Source organism: Falco biarmicus, chromosome 12 (assembly GCF_023638135.1).
Source record: "Falco biarmicus isolate bFalBia1 chromosome 12, bFalBia1.pri, whole genome shotgun sequence".
Classification (NCBI taxonomy): Eukaryota; Metazoa; Chordata; class Aves; order Falconiformes; family Falconidae; genus Falco; species Falco biarmicus.
This window is the reverse complement of record NC_079299.1, coordinates 10,651,714-10,670,421: the sequence shown is the minus strand read 5'-3', so window position 1 is coordinate 10,670,421 and position 18,708 is coordinate 10,651,714. Positions and strand designations below refer to the sequence as shown.

The 18,708-nt window shown below is 39.5% G+C and overlaps 1 protein-coding gene across 2 annotated transcripts in view; it reads left to right on the top strand.

Moving 5' to 3' along the window:
• The first annotated feature begins 887 nt into the window (after window positions 1-887).
• The window catches only part of CENPF (centromere protein F), a 43,882-nt gene continuing 26,061 nt past the window's right edge, over window positions 888-18,708 (top strand). For both annotated transcript variants that reach the window (XM_056357149.1, XM_056357148.1), the window contains exons 1-8: window positions 888-1,337; window positions 1,978-2,182; window positions 3,603-3,799; window positions 6,038-6,153; window positions 8,222-8,313; window positions 11,077-11,341; window positions 12,850-13,052; window positions 15,502-15,627. In XM_056357149.1, coding sequence (XP_056213124.1) covers window positions 2,021-2,182; window positions 3,603-3,799; window positions 6,038-6,153; window positions 8,222-8,313; window positions 11,077-11,341; window positions 12,850-13,052; window positions 15,502-15,627 — 1,161 coding nt within the window. In that variant the 5' untranslated portion in view covers window positions 888-1,337; window positions 1,978-2,020. The remainder of the gene's footprint in view (window positions 1,338-1,977; window positions 2,183-3,602; window positions 3,800-6,037; window positions 6,154-8,221; window positions 8,314-11,076; window positions 11,342-12,849; window positions 13,053-15,501; window positions 15,628-18,708) is intronic.

Sequence of the window (18,708 nt, the reverse complement as noted above, 5' to 3'; positions counted from 1 at the left end):
TACGAGAGGAAAGACATTTAATTAGGTGGAATGATAATCAAATCAGTAATTCCCAGATTCTGAGGGAAAACAAGCACGGCTGCGTTCCGGGCCCCCCTCCCCTCAGGGTGGCGGCCGCGGGGCAGGGAGGGGAGCACGAACCAGTCACGGGCACCCGGGGAAGATCACAGCAGATTTAGAATCCTCATGCCTTCCCTGTTGCCTTACATTCTACGATCCGTGTTAGAAAAAGTGTTCTTTGTTTACTTTGTGTTTCCATTTTGGGGTAGAAAATGTGCAATATTGTGCTGAATTGCCTCTTCCCCCCTCAAAAAACCCAAGCCCGGGAGCAGTTTGGGCAGAACTTAATATTAAACCACTCTGTGATCCTTCTGTAGATCTTCCCAAGTGGCGGAGTTACCATCAGGACACTTTTCTTTTTGAAAACTCAGGTTCTCTGTGGGAGCGGGAAAATGACCTGGGATCACAGATCTGACGGTGCCGCGTCACCCGCACCCCCTCCCCGACACTTGCTGCCCCTCTGGCTGCGCTTTCTTCACAGCCCTCTCCTTCCCGCCCTTCGCCGAGCGGGAGGACGCGGGCAGCGCTCGGAGATTCCCCCAGAGACTCCCTGACAGCTGCCCTCACGGCTCCCTCCGGGCCGCCCGCCCCGCCCAGCTATGGGCCACGGCCTCCGGAGCCAATCACGAACCGCCTCCGCCCGGCCCCTGCGCTGCCACCTCCAATGGAGTTTGAATGATTCCGAATCAGCCAATCACGAAGGCCGAAGACCCGGCGCTGCGCCCTCATTGCTAACGAGGCGAGGTCCGCGTGGCGAGCGGCGTCGCGGAGGGACCAATCAGCGCGCTCGGGCGCCCGATTGGCTGGGCGTGCACAAACGGCCGCCGGGTGTTAGCGGCAGCTCTAAACTGCGGTTGGGACCGCGGCCCGTCCCGTCCTGTCGCGGCGACCGGCTGCGTTCCGCTGGTCGCCGCCGGCGGCGAGGGGCTGAGTGAGACTGACTGACTGACTGAGACCCCGGTCGGTGTTTAACAGCGAGCGAGCGAGCGGCAGGGGGGCTCACCGGCTGTCTGTCTCTGCGGGTGTAATAGACAACCCGAGGCAGCCGCCCGCCTTCCGCGCCGTCCGGTGGTACCTTAGTGGAGCGGGTAGGCGCCGTTAGCCGGGCGCTGCCCCCGGCTTCCCCCGAGAGCGCGGTGGCCGCCGTGCGTCCCCCTGAGGGGCCGGTGTGCCCCGGGGCGCCGCTCCCGGAGGCCTGGTGGGACGCAGTGAGGCGGGACGCCCCGCAGGCTTGGCTGAGCTCGGCCCGTCCGTCGCGGCTCTCTAGTGATTCTGAGGTAAGTTGTCTCTCACAAGTGGTTTCTGAGCTGTGCAGGTGTCTCGAGCAAGTATGTCCGTGCCAGGGCCTCTGAAGGCGCAGTCATTACAACAAAAAATCAAATCGTGCGAGCCTGTCTAACTTGTACGTAAGGGCTAAGTGTCATACAGCAGTTTCTGCCAGTGGAGAGCATTCTCGGTGCCCCGAGCTCAGTGTTATTGCTTTGAAAAACTAAAGAGAGAAGCATAGCTGCCACCTAAAATGAAGCCATTGGTTTTCACAACTTTCAGGTTAAGCACGGCTGAAGTGCTATGCAGTCATAAGTGCCAATGACTTTCTGCAACATGAACATCAACACAAGATGTGGAGAGAAATTTTGTGAAATAAACCAGTCAAATGCCTTTATAAAAGTGTAAACCCTGTTATTGTTAGGTGGTTGATTAATGTGAGGTTTCAAAATCTCGCCTTAACTGGACAGAGGCGAGTCAAAATAGGACCTACTATTAAATGTTGCTGCTGGATGTTTAGATCAGGAAGCCAAGCATGGTTGTGAAATACTCTATTGTAATCACTGCTAAGCTTAAAAAATGCAATTTATTTTAAAAAGAGGCATATTTAACCTCGTTCAATGTCTAATTGTAGTTGTCTTTGTGTTTCAGGAGTAGTACTATTCATTTTACGTTAAACAAGAATCCTGTCAATATGAGCTGGGCTGTGGAGGAATGGAAAGAAGGGCTGTCCCCCAGAGTCCTTCAGAAGATTCATGAGCTGGAAAGTCAAGTTGACAAGCTTAAAAAGGAGCGTCAGCAAAGACAATTCCAGTTAGAGTCTTTGGAGGCAGCTTTGCAAAAACAGAAACAGAAGGTAACATAAATACTGTGGTCATTTTCCTAAAATGCCAGTCTCCATGCCAAACACAATTGTAAAGATTTATTACCTGGTGGTTTTTAGGAATGGGTTAGCATTTTGTTTCTTCCTGCTGGCTGACTGAAAAGGTAGCATAGAACTATAAACTGCTTATCTTCATCTTACTTCATACTCATCATATTCTCCTTCCTGCTTAGTTCTTGTTGACTGTTAATAGAATTCCTGCCTCTTCTCTGTGTTTGGCATGGTTGTCCATCTGCAGGTGTTTATGTTTAGTTTGAGGCTTTCCTATGTCTCTTAATGATTAGGAAAAGAAATAACTTTATTGTTACACCTGTTAAATCTTGATAATGACTAGACCAGTTTTATATAACAGTGGTACAGCTGACAGTCTCTTACTGTTTCACCTTGCCTGCAGATACATATCACCTTTTCCTTAGTTTATGTAACTATGATTATTTTTTTTTTCCCTTGTAGAGACGGCATTTTGGGATTTGGTTTTCTTTTTCAAGGCTGTAATTTTAAATCTCATCAGACTCTAGAAATCAACGATACTCTCGTTCGGTTCTCTGCAGTCTCGTTCAGACTTCTGCAATTCTTCAGAAGTCACCAATTTGGTTGAATTTTGTTTTGTAGTGTTTGAATGCAGCTCAGAGGCAATTTACAAAGGTTGCCATTTATTTCCTTTAGGCTGCTGCAACTTGCTAGCAAAACTTAAGCCTAGTAGTTTTCTTTGGGTTTCTTCCTGTGAATTTCCAAGTACTTATTTCAACCATCCAGAGGAAGTGCTGTGCTCCCCAAACAAAAACAAACAAACAAAAAGGGGGCTCTCAAACATATGTGCTTTAAAACTCTTGGAAACAGCAGCTAATGCTTGCTACTTTTCAGTCAAAAATAATAATGTTGCACAAAGATGTAGCCAGACTGTAGCCTGCCCCTTAGAAGCTGGAGGGAAGGAGAATGACATCTCTACTTCCAGGCTCTATTTCCAGTTTCAAAGCTGTGACTCTTGGTAATCATTGTGCATTCTTTTAGTGAGTCAAGGTATTCCGATTGCTAAAGTTGATAGGGCTGGAAAGAGAAGTGAGATGATCAGTGAGGAATGCAGACTAGTGTGGATTATTTCAGGACTGATGAATTTTTTGATGAGCTTGTGTCTAGTCAGTAAATAAAAATTACTAATATCACTCAGCTGAATTTTAGGAAATGCAGCTTCCCTGCCTTCCCCCCCCCCCCCCCCCCCCCCCCCCCCCGCCCCAGGAATACTTTAACAATGTGTGTATCTGAGCTTTTCAATGCTGTCAGAATTTTGAAATGCTAGGAATAAAATAACAGTATGTAAACTTTGTGTTATTAAAACAATAATTGCACAGAGGGGACTTGAGACATTTTTTTAAATGGTCTATATTCCAACTAGGTTGAAAATGAAAAAAATGAATCTGCAACACTAAAAAGAGAGAACCAGAGCTTGATGGAATTGTGTGATAATCTTGAGAAAGCAAAGCAGAAAATTTCATATGATCTTCAACTAAAAGAATCTCAAGTCAACATTCAGTCAGGGCAGCTGAATTCCTGCAAGAAAGATATCGAAAGGCTAGAACAAGAACTGAAAAGGTGAGGACTTGCTGTACGTCTCTAACCCATGTACAATCATTATTTTTCTCATGTTTTGCTCCTATAATGCAGCCTTTGCAGTCTTTTAGTTTCTCTTCATCTCATACTTCAGATTTTGTGACTGAAATCTTAAAATACTGACCTATTTTTACATACACGTACGTATACATGGACTTCTAAATAAACCTGTGTGCCACTTGAAGCGGTGAGCACTTATAGACCCTGTTTAATTCTGAGGGAATTCTGCATTGTTACATGAAAAAGGAGCCATCCATTCTGTGTGTGTGGGGTTTTTTTATTTTTTTAAAAATCCAAACAAAAATGTTAGCAAACTGGCAAAAGTAACCTGCAAAGATCTTAGAGTTGCAAGGGAAGTACATGGATAGTTCAGTCTGTAAGATCAAGTCTACCAATAAAATATGATCACTGAAAGGAGGAGGCGTGAACATCTATTGGAGTAGAAGAGGAAGCTACCAAAAACAATGGTGATGTGAATGAATCCAGTTGCTTTGGTAAATAGATGCCTAATTCATAACACCTCGGCTTCTAAAGAGTTACTACTGAGACAGTATGTGTGTATTGTCTGTAGATGTGGAATGCAATTCATACAGTAAAAGCATCCTCTGTAATGCAGACACATCTAAAATCCTTCATCTGAGGGTGTTACACAAATGGAACAGTTGCCCATAGTGAAGTGGATGTTGTCATCTGTTAAACTTGCTCTCATACTCAAGAACAGAGTGCCTGTAGTAAAAGTATTTCTGAGACTTTGTGTCAGTAAGGCCAAGTATCCTACTTATGCAGTGAACTGTTGTGCTAGTTAAGCAGAATTACTGTCACAGAGAGGGGGAAGTCTGGGATGCCAGGTTTCTTAATGTTTTGGTTTTATGTGGGTATTTTTTTTGTGTTTTTGTTTTCTTTTAATGGCCTGAAGTGTATCTGCTTCCTTTAACTTTTGGATGGTATGCCTCATACGTGTCCCAGTAGAAACAAATAAAGAGGAAGCTGTGCTGGTCTTTCTGGTTTTTCCCCTTGCCCACCCCCTTCCCCTGCCTTTGGGAAAACTAAAGATAGTTGAAGTATTTGACTGCTGTGAGAAGATTCTAAATGTCAACAAAACAATTTTTGGCGTGTAGAAACACCAGCTTTGTGTAAAGACCTGCTGAGATCTGTCAAAAAAGAACCTAGTGAGATTCAGCAGGCTTGATAGAGCCACACTCATGTTTTCTCTATCTGTTGTCAAATGTTGGGCTGGAGAGGTTGTGGGCTAACGGTATGTGTTCCCTTTATCCATTCCCAAAATTAAGCCCAGTTTACTGAATTCTCTCCTTCCCATTATATTATTTTGCATAGCTGTCCACTAGAAAAGATCATCTCTTACTATGTGTAGCTTAATCTTTGCAATTGGTATTGGTTTTGGATTTGGTTCAGTTTTGTTTTATGCTGGTATCTTATTATTTACCACTTCATAGCAACTGATAATCCCCTGGGAGAGGAGTTCTTGGTGTTGTGCTGTGAAAGGGAGGGGAAAATGGTAAGGCAAGTTGTAGGGTCACTAATGTAGTGGGCTGCGGCCTGGAACCATTGTCTTATCAACCTGTGCTCCCTGAGCAGGACAAAAGTTGGTGTATAACCTCCTAACCAGTTATCTGGTTTCATTGGATGAGCTTGTAACTCTTCATGCTTACAAAAGTCACGAGAATGGATAGTCATGCTGTGGTGTTTTGGGTAGCCATGTAAATGATACACATGAAAAATACAGTCGGGTGGAGAGTATTGCCTTCCATTTTCATGAGGTATGCATAGGTTTCTCAAAGCACACAGTATCATAACACAGAATAAAAGTAGTATGTTTCCTACCATAAAGATGCTTACTGAAGAGGTAGAGTTTTGTGTTATCATTGTTTGCAGTGATTTGGGTGTGTTTAGCTGGACCACATCTTCACGCACTGAGACCTTGAGCAGATCTAACTGATATTCATCTGCTTTGGGTTGGGTTGTTTGTATGTTAGCCTTGGCTCCTATACAATTGATTAAATATGTTGGAACTCTGAATAAAATATATTCTTCATATTTCTGTGTTATAGTATCTAAAAATTTTTAATGGGTGTATCTTGACCTGATCTTTAAACTAAGTTCTTAGACTCGTATCATTTGTGTATTTCGGGCTCTTAAAAACAGATAATTAACCTTTTAGTTTCCATTACTAATTTCTGCTGCTGCTTCTTTCCGAAACAGGTACAAATATGAGCTTGAGAGAAGTCAGCCAACACAAGTTGCAGAAGACTTATCATGTAGTGGCACTCCACAAAAAAGTTTTAATGCTCCTTTAACACCAGTTCAAATTCATAATGGTAAATTACTTTTTTTCTTCTTCGTCTAGCATAGATAGTTAATTGACAGTTTTCTTGGTAGGTGGAGGAGTGTTTTGAACGTTACACTCATACTGGTTTGCCTAGTTCCTATTATATAGCTTATTATGAGAGTGTCTGATTCACAGCATGATAATTTGATGTTTAAAAACTATTAGTGCAGATTGAACACTTACTGTAAATATTACATCTTTTCAGCACTACATTGATGGACATCAACAGTAATAGCAATATCCATCAATGGGTTGCCTGTTCCTAGTGTCAGCTCTTCCCTTCATATAGTGAAGAGCAAACTTCTAAACTTCTTCCTTCATGTACCATGGGTACTTTTAACAGAACTTCAGTCAACAGTCATGGAATAACTTAGAAAATTATTTTTTATTTGGCCTACTACTGTGCATGACAATCTGCACAATTTATGTACTGTATCCTTTTCAAAGCATCACTTCCATCTTCTAATAGATTTAAAATATTTGAATGAACTTGAAGAGTAAAAAGTAGTTTCCTTAACTGGAGAACTGTTCTGTAGTCAGACACCCTTATGCTGTCCATGCTGAAAAACTTCAATGGGTTCAATGTTATGTGTGCTGTTCACCTCTTTCTTTGCAAACAGATGTTCTGTGAGTTTGGTATCTCAATTTTACTCTGATGGGAAATCTGATACTTTCTTGCATTCTGGTTCCTTTTAATTTCTTTGTACGTATCTGAAAAGGGGTACAGGAGTTGGCAATATCAAGCAATCAACTAAGTTTGGTACTCCTGAAATGGGGATTAAATTAAAATGATTTAAATAACTGTATTTAAAACTGGTTGGTTTTTTTTCCTTTGAAAGCTAGAGTCTTAAATTCTTTAGGATCTTAAAATACCTGAAATTGGAAGGGACACATATAGGGATCATTAAGTCTAACTCCCTGCTCCTTTAGGACTCCTTTAGTCCTTTAGGACTACCTAAAACTAGATAATATGACAATGAGCATCATCCGGATGGTCCTTGAATACTGACAGGCTTGGTGTTGTGACCACTTCCCTGGGAATTCTGTTCCAGTGAAGAACCTTTTCCTAACATCCAGTCTGTACTTCCTCTGATGTGGCTTCATTCCATCTCCTCATGTCCTGTCGCTGGTCACCAGCATGAGGAGATCAGCACGTCCCCTTCTGCTGCTCCCCTTGAGGAAGCTGTAGCCTGTGATGAGGTCACCCCTCAGCCTTCTCCTCCAAGCTGAACCAAGTGACCTCAGCTGCTCCTCACCAGTCTTGCCCTTCAAGCTTTTCACCATCTTGGTCTCCCTCCTCTGGGCATACCCTACCAGTTTGATGTCATTTTTGTATTGAGGTGCCCAAAACTGCACACAGAACTTGAGGTGCTGCTGTGCCAGTGCAGTGCAGAGTAGGAAAATCACTTCCCTCGGCTGTTCTCTAGAATGCTACAGTGCTTTCTATTCTTGAGTTTTCCTGAGAGAGTTGTAGAATTATATAAAAATTCAAGAAAAGAGAAGCAAGACTTTTGTTTTGGACTAATATGCTCCTCTTATGATTTCAGCGGAAGATTCCTAAATAAATTCTTTGTCCAATTACTGTTGCATTTGAAAGGAACTCAGGGGAAAAAATCCAGCCTTATTTTCTGGTCACTTCTTAGTGATATTAAAGCTATTAGGCTGCCGGGAGAAAAATAAACAAATTATAAAAGAATAGTAGTATATGATCTATATGTACACGTATATATAATGTAACACATGTATATTTGGGGGTTTTTATTTTATATATATGCACATATTTTTTAGAGACACATTTTTTTTAAAAAAAAATGCTTCTGGCACTGGATACTTCTAACAGTTTTGTTTTCATTCTAATGTCAAGTTCCAGATATCCCACCAGTGTACTTTGGAGGCCCTAAATGACTGAACATATTGTATATACAGTTGTTTCTTTCTCATGATCTGACGCTGCTGATAGCTGTTCATTTTTATCATTCCTGTTTTAGCAATAGGCTAGAGAAGATTACCTATGCAGTAAGTTAGATTATGAACAAGTATTCATTGTATCTTTGTAGATTCTAAGTTTGAGGAACTAGAAGAAAAATACAAGAAAGAAGTACAAGAAAGAAAAAAGCTAGAATTAGAACTGAGAACGATCCAGGTTAAGGTAAATCTCTTGAGAGTTTGATGTGTGATATCTAAGAAAATAACTACTGAGTGAACTTGGAAAATGGAGTGGAAAACTAGTGATGTTCTACATCACTTAAACTGTAATTTTTTTAAAGAAGAGAATTAATCTGTGTGTTCTGCAATTCAGAAGTAATCTTGGAGAAGCCAGAAAAGCCAGCATAATTGAATAGCAAAGAAAAGAAGGACATTAAAAATGAGAACACATCCTTCAAAAACTGGAAGTCTTGTGCAAGCAAGGACAAGAGAAAACTGTCAGTGTTGCCGAGTTAAATATGATAGGATAATAAAATAGCCTTGAAAAGATTATGAAAAATAACACCCCTAGAAAATAAAAACTAGTACATTTTTCAAGCACCTAAGCAGTAGGAACTACATCAAGGAATCTCCGAGGCCAACAGATGACTAAAATATGAAAGCCTTCAAGGGAAAAAGGGCCACTGCAGAAAAGTTGAAATATTTTTTTTTTATTTTATTTGGTATTTACCATTTAAAGACGTTAAAAGTTTTCTATACCAGAGCCTTTACTGGGGTTCAATCTATGGCACAGCCTGAAATTAAAATCAGAAGTAGTCTTAAAATAGATTGATAAAATGAATAGTAATAAAAAGAATCACCAGATGCAGATAATATTTACCCATGAACTGATACGGTACTGCAGTATGGGAATGCTGAATGATTGTGATGTGCAACTTATTTCATTCTTCTCCTGATACTGGAAGGTGATAAGTATGATGCAATTTTTTTTGTTTAAAAAAAGCTTACAGTGCTGATTTGGGGAAATAAGTTTAATAGGGCCAACTTTTTGTCCTGGGCAAATTATTAGAAACAATACATTTATTGGTGCAAATGTAGGTATGGTATATGGAGAAAACACCAACCATTTATTTGTAAAGGGAAATCAAGCCTCAAGTATTTTTCAGAGTTTTTATATTTTTTTTAGGAATAAATCAGAGTGTGTGAGTTGTATGGCTCAGTATAATGCCAGATATCCACAAAACACTGAAAAAATGCAACAGTTTTCAAAAGGGGGAGGAGTTTATGTGAATTTAAAGGTAAAAATTGAGGGCAGTGGCAACAAATGGTCAATTTTTACAGCTGGTGAATGATCAACAGTGAAGCCTGAAACGCATTGATAAAGAGAACTGTGCTATTCAGCATATTAACTAGTGATCTGAAAGAGTTGAATAATATGGCTGAAGGCCACACAGTATTTTGTAATACTAAATAATTGCAATAATTAAGATTGTAAGTAAAATTAAGCATAAAAACGCCCAAACAAAACAAAAACCTGAAGTAACACACCTGGGAAAATGTAATCTGAAAAAATGCATACCTGGTATGTTCAGGCTCCAAACTTAATGATGTGATTCCAGGAAACAATTCAGTAATTATTATGGCTAGTTCCCTGAAAACTTCAGTATTATGCTTAGCAATGGAAAAGAGGGTTTTATTAGGAAAAGAATTAAGACCTAGTCGGAAAATATCTTTTGCCTATATATAACCAAATAGCTCTCGCATCGTGAATATTCCTTGCGTATTGTTCATTTAATTTCCAAACAGGTATGGTAGAAGTGAATGGTACAAAGATGAGTGAGGATCAAGGGAGGAAACAGGGAATGGTAGTTTTCCTACTTTTCATGAGGTGTAGTTATAGTACCAGCTCTGTAGGCTCAGAACAAAATTATTTTATTGCACTATACTGTGTTAAATGACAGAACAACTTGTTACAGAGTATTGTAAAAAGGCCCAAATGCAAACGGATCCAAAAGGGAAAGTACAAGTGAAATATTTCAGTAAAAATATTAATTCCCTTTCATTTCCTGGATTTAAACTTTTGTCTCAGAAACCCTGTAAATTTAGATGGTGTGTAAGGGTAATGATTACTATATGCATGGTTAGGTTTTCATGCTCTTTATCTATAAAGTTACTTTACAGGATTGGACGCGGCATTCTGGACTGTAGAGTTCTGGTCTTAGCACAGCTATTCCTACATAACATTCTCTGGTTGGGCTGAGAAGTCACGCTGGATATTACCTGGTTTAGGGATTTAGTTTAAAAAGATAATTCAAATGACAGATACTTGCAAATCCAGTTAAAGCATACAATAGGGGCTTTACTGTTTGTTGCTGGTTTTTTTTTTTTCGCTTAAGGTGGAAAAAAACCACCCAGTATTTTGGCTCTGTTTAATTTTTCAATAGGAAGAAGTTGAAATCTGGTACCCAGCACATTTTATTATTGCAATTTTTGGGTATGCTATGTGTATGAGTTTAAGTCTGTTCTGAATTCGGCTGTGTTTGTCTAGAATAAATTAATATTGGTCAGATACCAGATATGTTAGTCTAGACTTCTGTATTTCTTGCAGCTGGCTCCTGTCAGCACTTGCCTGCAAAAATGTAGGCTTCAATTTTGAAAAACATAGAAGGTAAATGATGGGATCTGTCTTGAAAAAGACAGAAATCTGGGTATGTTATTTGTAAAGACACACAGATCAGACCGCTTTTTTGGAGATCCTGGTTTGTTTTTATAGTATCAGCTATTCTTGGATATTTGGGTTAAAGTTGTTTAATTTATATAGTATAAAAACCAACTATATGAATCAGTAGTTTGCACTGGTGGATGATGTGATGTTAGAAAAATGTGAAATGACCACAACCTATTTTGTACTTATTAATAAATTATTTTGATGTATGTTGGATATGGAGCTGTGTAAAGGTAGATCCTTTTTTTTCCTTGAACACAGAAAATAAATCAGCCTCATCCTCAAAGCTCTTTGAGTCACAGGGAGATTGCTCGCCATCAGGCTTCTTCATCTGTGTTTTCATGGCAACAAGAAAAGATACCATCTAGAAATAGAGAAACACCTGGAAGGGGAATTTCTACAACATCCTCTTTTCTATGGCAAACCCCAAATTCTAATATAATATCAGAGAAGAATGAGCTTGACAACAGGTTTGCTGAGAATTGTAATGCTTCACTCGTGAACCAGCTAAGAGCACAGAACCAAGGTATCTGATAAGTTTCTTTAAAACCCAGAGGTAGTTTTCTATATGGTTTCATGAAAGCTGGTGTGTGGATAGAAGAGAGGTATTGAAATTAGTGCTTTAGTGGGGAAAAGAGAAAGATACCTGTTGTTGCCTTTGGCACTAGCCCAGTGGGCTGCTGATGCGTGTGTTTTCAATGATCAGCTAGTACACAGAGATCCATCAGCTGTGGTATCTTTTACACAAGGGTTGTGAGAGTTAGAAGGGAGGAGTTTGTATTTTTGGGGTGGGTAGCGGGCATCATACTGGAGAAGGCCATTTTCCTTTCATAATTCCATTGCTCGTGGAACAATTCTCTTAAGAGTTAAAAAACTCTTTAAGGATTTCACTATATCTCACTGTTAAGTTAAATCATATTGCTTCCTTAATTTTGTATGACTCTTAAGATTTATGGCTGAGCAGTACTTGTGTTAAAAATTCATTGATTGAACGTGGTTAATGCATAACTGAGTTGGTCCATAATGGGTGTTACTGGAAGCACAGGATGATGCAAAAATGAAGAAAGCAAGATCTGATCTTGTATTGTGCGTATGGTTATGAAGAAATACTCATTCATGATATCTGATAGTTGGAAGAGAGCAAATAATTTGGTTTGTTGTGGATTTGGTGAATATTTACTTAGGCCTACTATTTGGACCAGCTTTTCACCTAACTTTCTTGTAGGAGTGTTTTACAACTTCCTGTACTCTCCAAACTGCTTATTCCAATACCTACTTCTAAAACTTCAGTCTAGAAGGCATTTTCAGCTTGGAAGCCTTATAAATTCAGCATCAGGAAGATGTTTGTTTGGTTTTAACAAAAATTAATAGTAGTATAATAGTATTTCTGGATAACACTCCCTGTAGCTGGCTGATGTTTTCTACTGTAAAATTATATTGTGATTTTGGTAGGTAAACTTCCTGATGCATATTGTGACGAGATCACTTGGTTTCATTTTATACATGTGCTGCTTTGGGCCAGGACAAAGATTAAAATAGAAAATGCTGTATTTAAAGATGCCTAATAGCTGAAAAGCCTCTTGGAAGCAGACACTTAAATTCCCCAAACAAGTGTTTGTAGTGGATATTTTTCCTTTTAAAAATGGAAAAAAAAAAAAAATGTCAAATGACATGTTTCTTTGTGTTTAACAACAAACAAAACCAAACCATCAGAGGAGCAAATTACCTTTGCCTGTGCACCATTTGTGCCTGACCTCACATTCTGCTGTGTTCTCATATATTATGAAGTGAAAATTGCTGGTGTAAAGTCAACTATCTTTTGGTCTTGGTAGTTTTAGTCATTGACATGGTAGTAGAAGAGAAGTGAAACTTCTGTTGTAGCTTGCTGAACATTTTACAGGGTGTCTCTCTGTGCTAGGAACTTGGCTTGTACCAAACATACTAAATATTTTAGAATGTGGAAATGTGAATATCTGGAAAATGTACCTTTCAAAGCTGAAAGGATCCTTAATCTTTACTGTTTCTAAAACTCAGAGTTAAATTCCACTATTAAAGACCTAGAACAACAACTGCAAGCTCAGGAAGAAGTGAAGAAATCCCATATGAATAAACATAAAGAGACTGAACTGCAGCTGGACAGAGTGAAGTCAGAGTTAACAGAGAAGGATAAAGTTCTGAACAAAACCAGAGATAAACTGAATCAAATGAGAACACAACTTGATCAAGCTAATGAACAGGTAAGATGTTGCATCACACGTCTTCTAACAGTCCTTACAATTCATTCCCCGTATTAAGTCAGCGTTCAGCTATTTTAGTGAGAACCAAGGTTCTCGCATAAGTTTTTCAGCATTTGCTGAGGATCAAGTTTTGAGAACTGTGTTAGTTTAATATGTATTACCTGTAAAAATAAATACTTGTTAGCAGTCTCCCATTTTCTGGAAGGTTCTTATACCACCTGAAGAAATACCTTTCATCCTTGGGCAAGACTGGAATGTTGAAGAGAGAAAGAAAAAAAAAAAAAAAAAAAAGTCTCTGATCCAGTTGCATAGAGCAACAGTGGCATCTGCTGGCAGGTTCTGACCTTAACTAGACTGTCATGCAACTGGCTGAAAATCCATTTCTGTTGCTGATACTACAGGATGTTGTGGGACCATAGTCTTTGGACTGTAAATTACTTGTGTAAAAAAAAAAAAATCTAGGTAAAAATGCTATGCAAGATTGAAAATTTATGTACTTTCTAAATGGGCTTTCACAACGTAATCCTAAAGAGTTTGGATTCATAGTAAAAAACCAAAAGGGTAGTGCAATTTGCTTAGTCAAGAATTGACAGAGTGTATTTAAATACATATATAAATGTGAAACAGTTTAGATTTTTTTTCATAATCGTGCAAAGAGGACACCAGTGTTTAATCAAGAGAACTTCTTACTCGTTACCTGCTGCAGACTGAATTATATTATTTTAATCAAGTTGTATTACCTTCCAAAAGTCCTTTTTCACAGTATTTGACAAATTTGAAATTAGTGCGCAGATATCATAATTCCATCTATCTTTTTACTTTTTTCTACTATGATTTCATCTAAAGGATAGGAAAAAAGACATTTCTGTCTGTATCTTTTCGGGATTTAATAACTGTTATCCATCTTTGTCAGCGAGTTTCTACATACTACTAAGTATGTTGGAAAACTGCTGCTTTCCACAACTCTGTATCTGTCCTTAAAAAAAACCCAAAAAACAAAAAACAAAAACCCTTTGCATGTTGAGGGTTAATTGTTCTGCTTGTTAAGAGAGACAGTGACATTTTTTGCATTGCTAGCTCTGTGCTAACTGGTTTAGGGGGAAGTCTTGGCTGTGAGAAAGGTAAAATCATATTCTTGACACAGTCCATTGACTACATAAAGGCACTGTCACCAGAGTGAATTTGTGGGAAGACAGCTGACCCAACCTAACCGCTCAGTTGCTCTGAAAAAGTCTTTCTTTTTATTTGATTCTCCAAATGACTTGATTCAACCTCCTAAATGATTAGGGTATTGCATATTTAATTTTGCCTTATGAATTTTCTATGGGTTTAAGAGAGCTGAATTGTTTTACTAAGGAATTAAAGGGTCGTTAAATCCAGCACAAGGGAAGGAGCAAGGTTATATAGCCGGGAACGTGCCTGGGGAGGGATGAGGAGGAGTAGGACTGACTGTCCCAATTTGAATTGAGGTGCAGTCTGTTCTTAAGGTGCAGTGCAGCACCTTCTCCAGAAGGTTCCTTCTCGCCATCTGAAGGTTGTTCCTTTCTGTTCTGTTTCTTCTTTCTCACACTGAAATTGAATCTCTGCCTGCTGCCCAGGCTTTGGATGTAGAACTACACTGAGATTCTGGATTTTGGTTTCCTGCCTCATAGCCTGAACTTAAGTTTGGCACGCCCCTTGTGTACTTCAGTGTCACTGCTATTACTCACAGACCTCGACCACAGGACCTCCTCTGTGTTATCAAGTATTTTCACATCTTGTGAGGTTTGCAACCCTTCTGCAGGCAGGTTTCCATGTGATCTTGCAGGAGCTCACAATCCCTGCAGTCTGTGCCTAATAACCAGACATCCCAATAGTACTACCTGTTTCTTAGTTTCTTGACACTTTTTGTTTTTAATTACATTTTAAATTGTGAAAAACACTCTTCTGTTGTTGAAGTAGGCTAAGATAGTTGTCTCTCTCTTCCTATACAAGTAAATATGCTGAATCACTCTGAAATTCAGTGGAATATCCAGTCATTTGCAGTCCAGATGTGTCGTTATTTAGCAGTTAGTGGTCATTCTTAATTCATAGCAACCTGAGGTACCGAAAAATATAATCTATTTTTGTCAGATGCAGTGCATTTCTGTAGACTGTCAAAACCATTGATTTTTCTGAAGTTTTATTATTTTGTGTGTGTATATGCATATACATGTATATATATACACACCTAACTATGTATATAAATTCTGTCTATATATATGTATGCTCACTAACATATGCAAGTATGAGTTAGTACTTTGGGTTGCTAAGAATTTATATGGTACCAGCTCGAGTTATGCTGTAGATTATATGACTGCTAGAGCATTTGTAGTAGGTGAAATTAGTCTTCTTATATGAATGCATATACATTTAAATAAAACATTACTTGCATTTTTAACACTTGTGATTGATAACTAAATTACTGTAGGTCCAAGCAATGGAGCAAAAGGTGAAAAGATTGTTGGAAGAACTGAATTGCCAAAGACAAAACGCTGAGAGTGCTCGTCAGTCTTTAGAACAGAAGATAAAGGCAAAGGAGAAGGAATACCAGCAGGTAAGGCGAGAAGAACTTTTGACTTCCTGAGGAGATGAAATCACATGGCTTATTTTCTGTATATGCTTTTCAATTAATTGCAATTACATTTCATAGAAAGCTAAAAGTTGCAAAGTTAACAGAAAATCTGAAACCATATATCCCAATAGAGCAGGGGTCCTCAAACTACGGCCTGCGGGCCGGATAGGCCCCCCAGGGTCCTCAATCTGGCCCCCAGTATTTACAGACCCCCCCCGCCCCCCCCCCACGGGGGGCTGGGGGGGAAACCAAGCAGCTGCAGATGACTGCCTGCCACTTCGTCCGCGTGCTGGCCCCCTGTTTAAAAAGTTTGAGGACCCCTGCAATAGAGGGAAGAGGCTGCTGGAAATGCAGAATTATGTCAGTATTCACTAGACAATAAAGAACGTGTGTGAGACACCCAACTGAGATACAGATCTTTGAGAAACTAGGCTTTGTTGGTCACAGAATTATGTATATGTGATTTCAGACTTAATAACTGACTCAGTTATTTCTGTGGAACCAGAGTTAATTTTTCATGCATCTCGCACACAAGAAAATAATTTCTTTAGGATTGTATCCCTGTTATTCTAACTCTGGTTCATGCTCAGAACATGGTAAAATGTAGGTTTAGCATTTAGCATAAGTATCTTTTCTTTCCCTTGTGCCAGCTCTTGTGGAGATGAAGTGTAGCAGTATCCCAGGAACTTTTCTGAAGTTATGTTTAGCATTAAATCTGATTTGGATAATGTCTAAGGTTTTTGTATTTTTTTTTTTAAGCTTAGTAACTTAATCAGTGTTAGGGAATCCCATACATATGTTTGGAAGAGATATTGCCATTTCAGATGGGCATTTTAAATTTACTTTGGTGATTGGGTAAGGGCATTGCCCTGAAGAAGACTGCTGTTGTGTCAAATGTTTCACCTGAAACGTTACTTCCAAGGTATAACCAGAAAGATAATGTAATTGGCAAAGGAATTCTGCTGAAGTGGCCGATGAACAGCGCTGCTACCATGCTCTTGAGTGAAAAAGTCTGTTAGTCTAGCTGCTAACCCAGGATCTCAAAAAGATACTGAACCTTGTCTGGAAGTGGAAAATGAGAACAACTGATCTTTGTATTTGAATAGTAGTAGCGTGAAAAAAAACCACTGTTGAAAGCTTCAAATATAGCAGTCATTGTATTCATCAAAAGATGGGTTGAAGGCCCATGAACTTTCTGTCATGATTTCTCTTTATGAACTCAGTCCATGCTGACTCTGCTATGCCTGACCATGCCCCTTGGGCACTGGCACTCTCTATTCAGTGGGATCATTTAAGAATATGGTATTTCTGAGATCTTCTTTCAGAGAAGCAGCACGTTATCCTCCACGTGGGTTGTTTGTTGCTACAGCTTGTGTCAATATCTGAGAGCTTGGATTTCAGGCAGTTTAGGTGCCATGCACAGGAACTACTCCTGTGAAGGAGAACTTATTTTTAGTTAGAAAGAAAAAGGCTTTCATCAGACTAATACATAAATCCACATACTGTCATTCTAGGCTATTCAGCAAGGCCATTAACCATGAAGAACTCTTTTCTGTAGCGTTTGTGATCTGTTACTGGCTTTTATGAAGTTTGTTTAATGTTAATTTATTTATAATGTTTGGCTGTCAAGTCCAATTTAAAGGGTCTGTTTTACACAGTCTTGCATCCAAATTTGTGTAATATTGTGGAAATTCCAATCTGTGCTATTTCCTCAGGGAGGGTTTCTTCCCTTTGTGAAACCTAGATAGTGGTGCTGGTCCTACTGAACTGCATCCTGTAAAACCTTGCTGGTGTGTTCCTTATTACATTTCTGTTTCTAGAAGGCAGGTGAGATCCAGGAATGCATTTCATGGACTTTCAGAAAGGCCTGAGAAGCTCCAGGCCTTGTTCTGAGATGGTAACACAGGTTATTTTCAGAGTTGCACTTGCATCAGGGCATAGTTGCCAATGTTCTCTGTCAAATTTTATTTAAATGCTTCCATTCAAGCTTCAACTTAAAAAGGTGAGATTCATATCACTTCACTCCAGACATCTGAAATTTGGGTGTCAGTGTTAGCTTGTTACTTAGGCCTCTAGACTGCAGAGACAGAAGCACCTTCAGAAGGCAGGTTATTCCAGATGCCCTAGATGTGGGTCTTTACTCTGGAGCTGTGTGTTTGCGTGCTGGCAGTGAAAGGAGCCTTCGCTTTTTGGTTAGATATGCATAACTAATTTTTTGATGTCTAAAACTAGAAGAGGCACTATTTTTGTTTGTTTTGAGCATTCATCTAAAGAAAGGAAGGTTTTCTGCAGTTTCTCTCTTATACTGTAACACATAGGGCTTAGAAACGTCTTTTCAGTCAGCTTTAGCAATACTTACTGGAATGCTTTGGGACATAAAAATATTGAAGTCCTTGTTTCATTAATAAGGAGTGCACTAGGGTCCAAAGAGCCTCCTTGCATGAGCTTAGGAAATGCTCCTGACCAGAGGCTTGCAGAATAGCTCTTTGGAGCTAATAGACACTTTACTCCACAATAGTTACTAGAGCTAGCTACTGTGACACCCAGCTGGTGTCACATCTTTCCTTTCTAAATTGGATAGTGCTTCTGTCAACACCTTGGGTGGGAATGCAGTTGCAGACTTATCTATATTGGGTTCTAGGCAGCAAAATGCAAGATTTTATTTTTTCATATATATATATACACACGCACACATATACTAACATTTATCTTTCTGGGCTTTCTGTTTATGACAGTTTCACACTCATCCGTACTTTCCCTGATAAACAAGAGCTGCTTGTTTACTAGATATCTTACTGGTGTAGGAAGTGCTTGGGCCTTTTTTGCTGTTTTTGCTTTGGAGCAGAATGCGAGGGGTGCTGGCATCATTTCACAGATATGACTGCCTAAAATACACTGACTTGTGTGCAGGAGGTTCATGCACCTGAAAGCCAGAGACACATTGCAGAAAATGTCAGCCCTAGTTCCTTCACTGTGAACATTCCGTTCATTTCTGTTCTGCTGTTTTTTTGTGTGTGGTTTGTTTGGTTTTTTTCTTTCTTCTATTTTGTTTGTCTCATGACA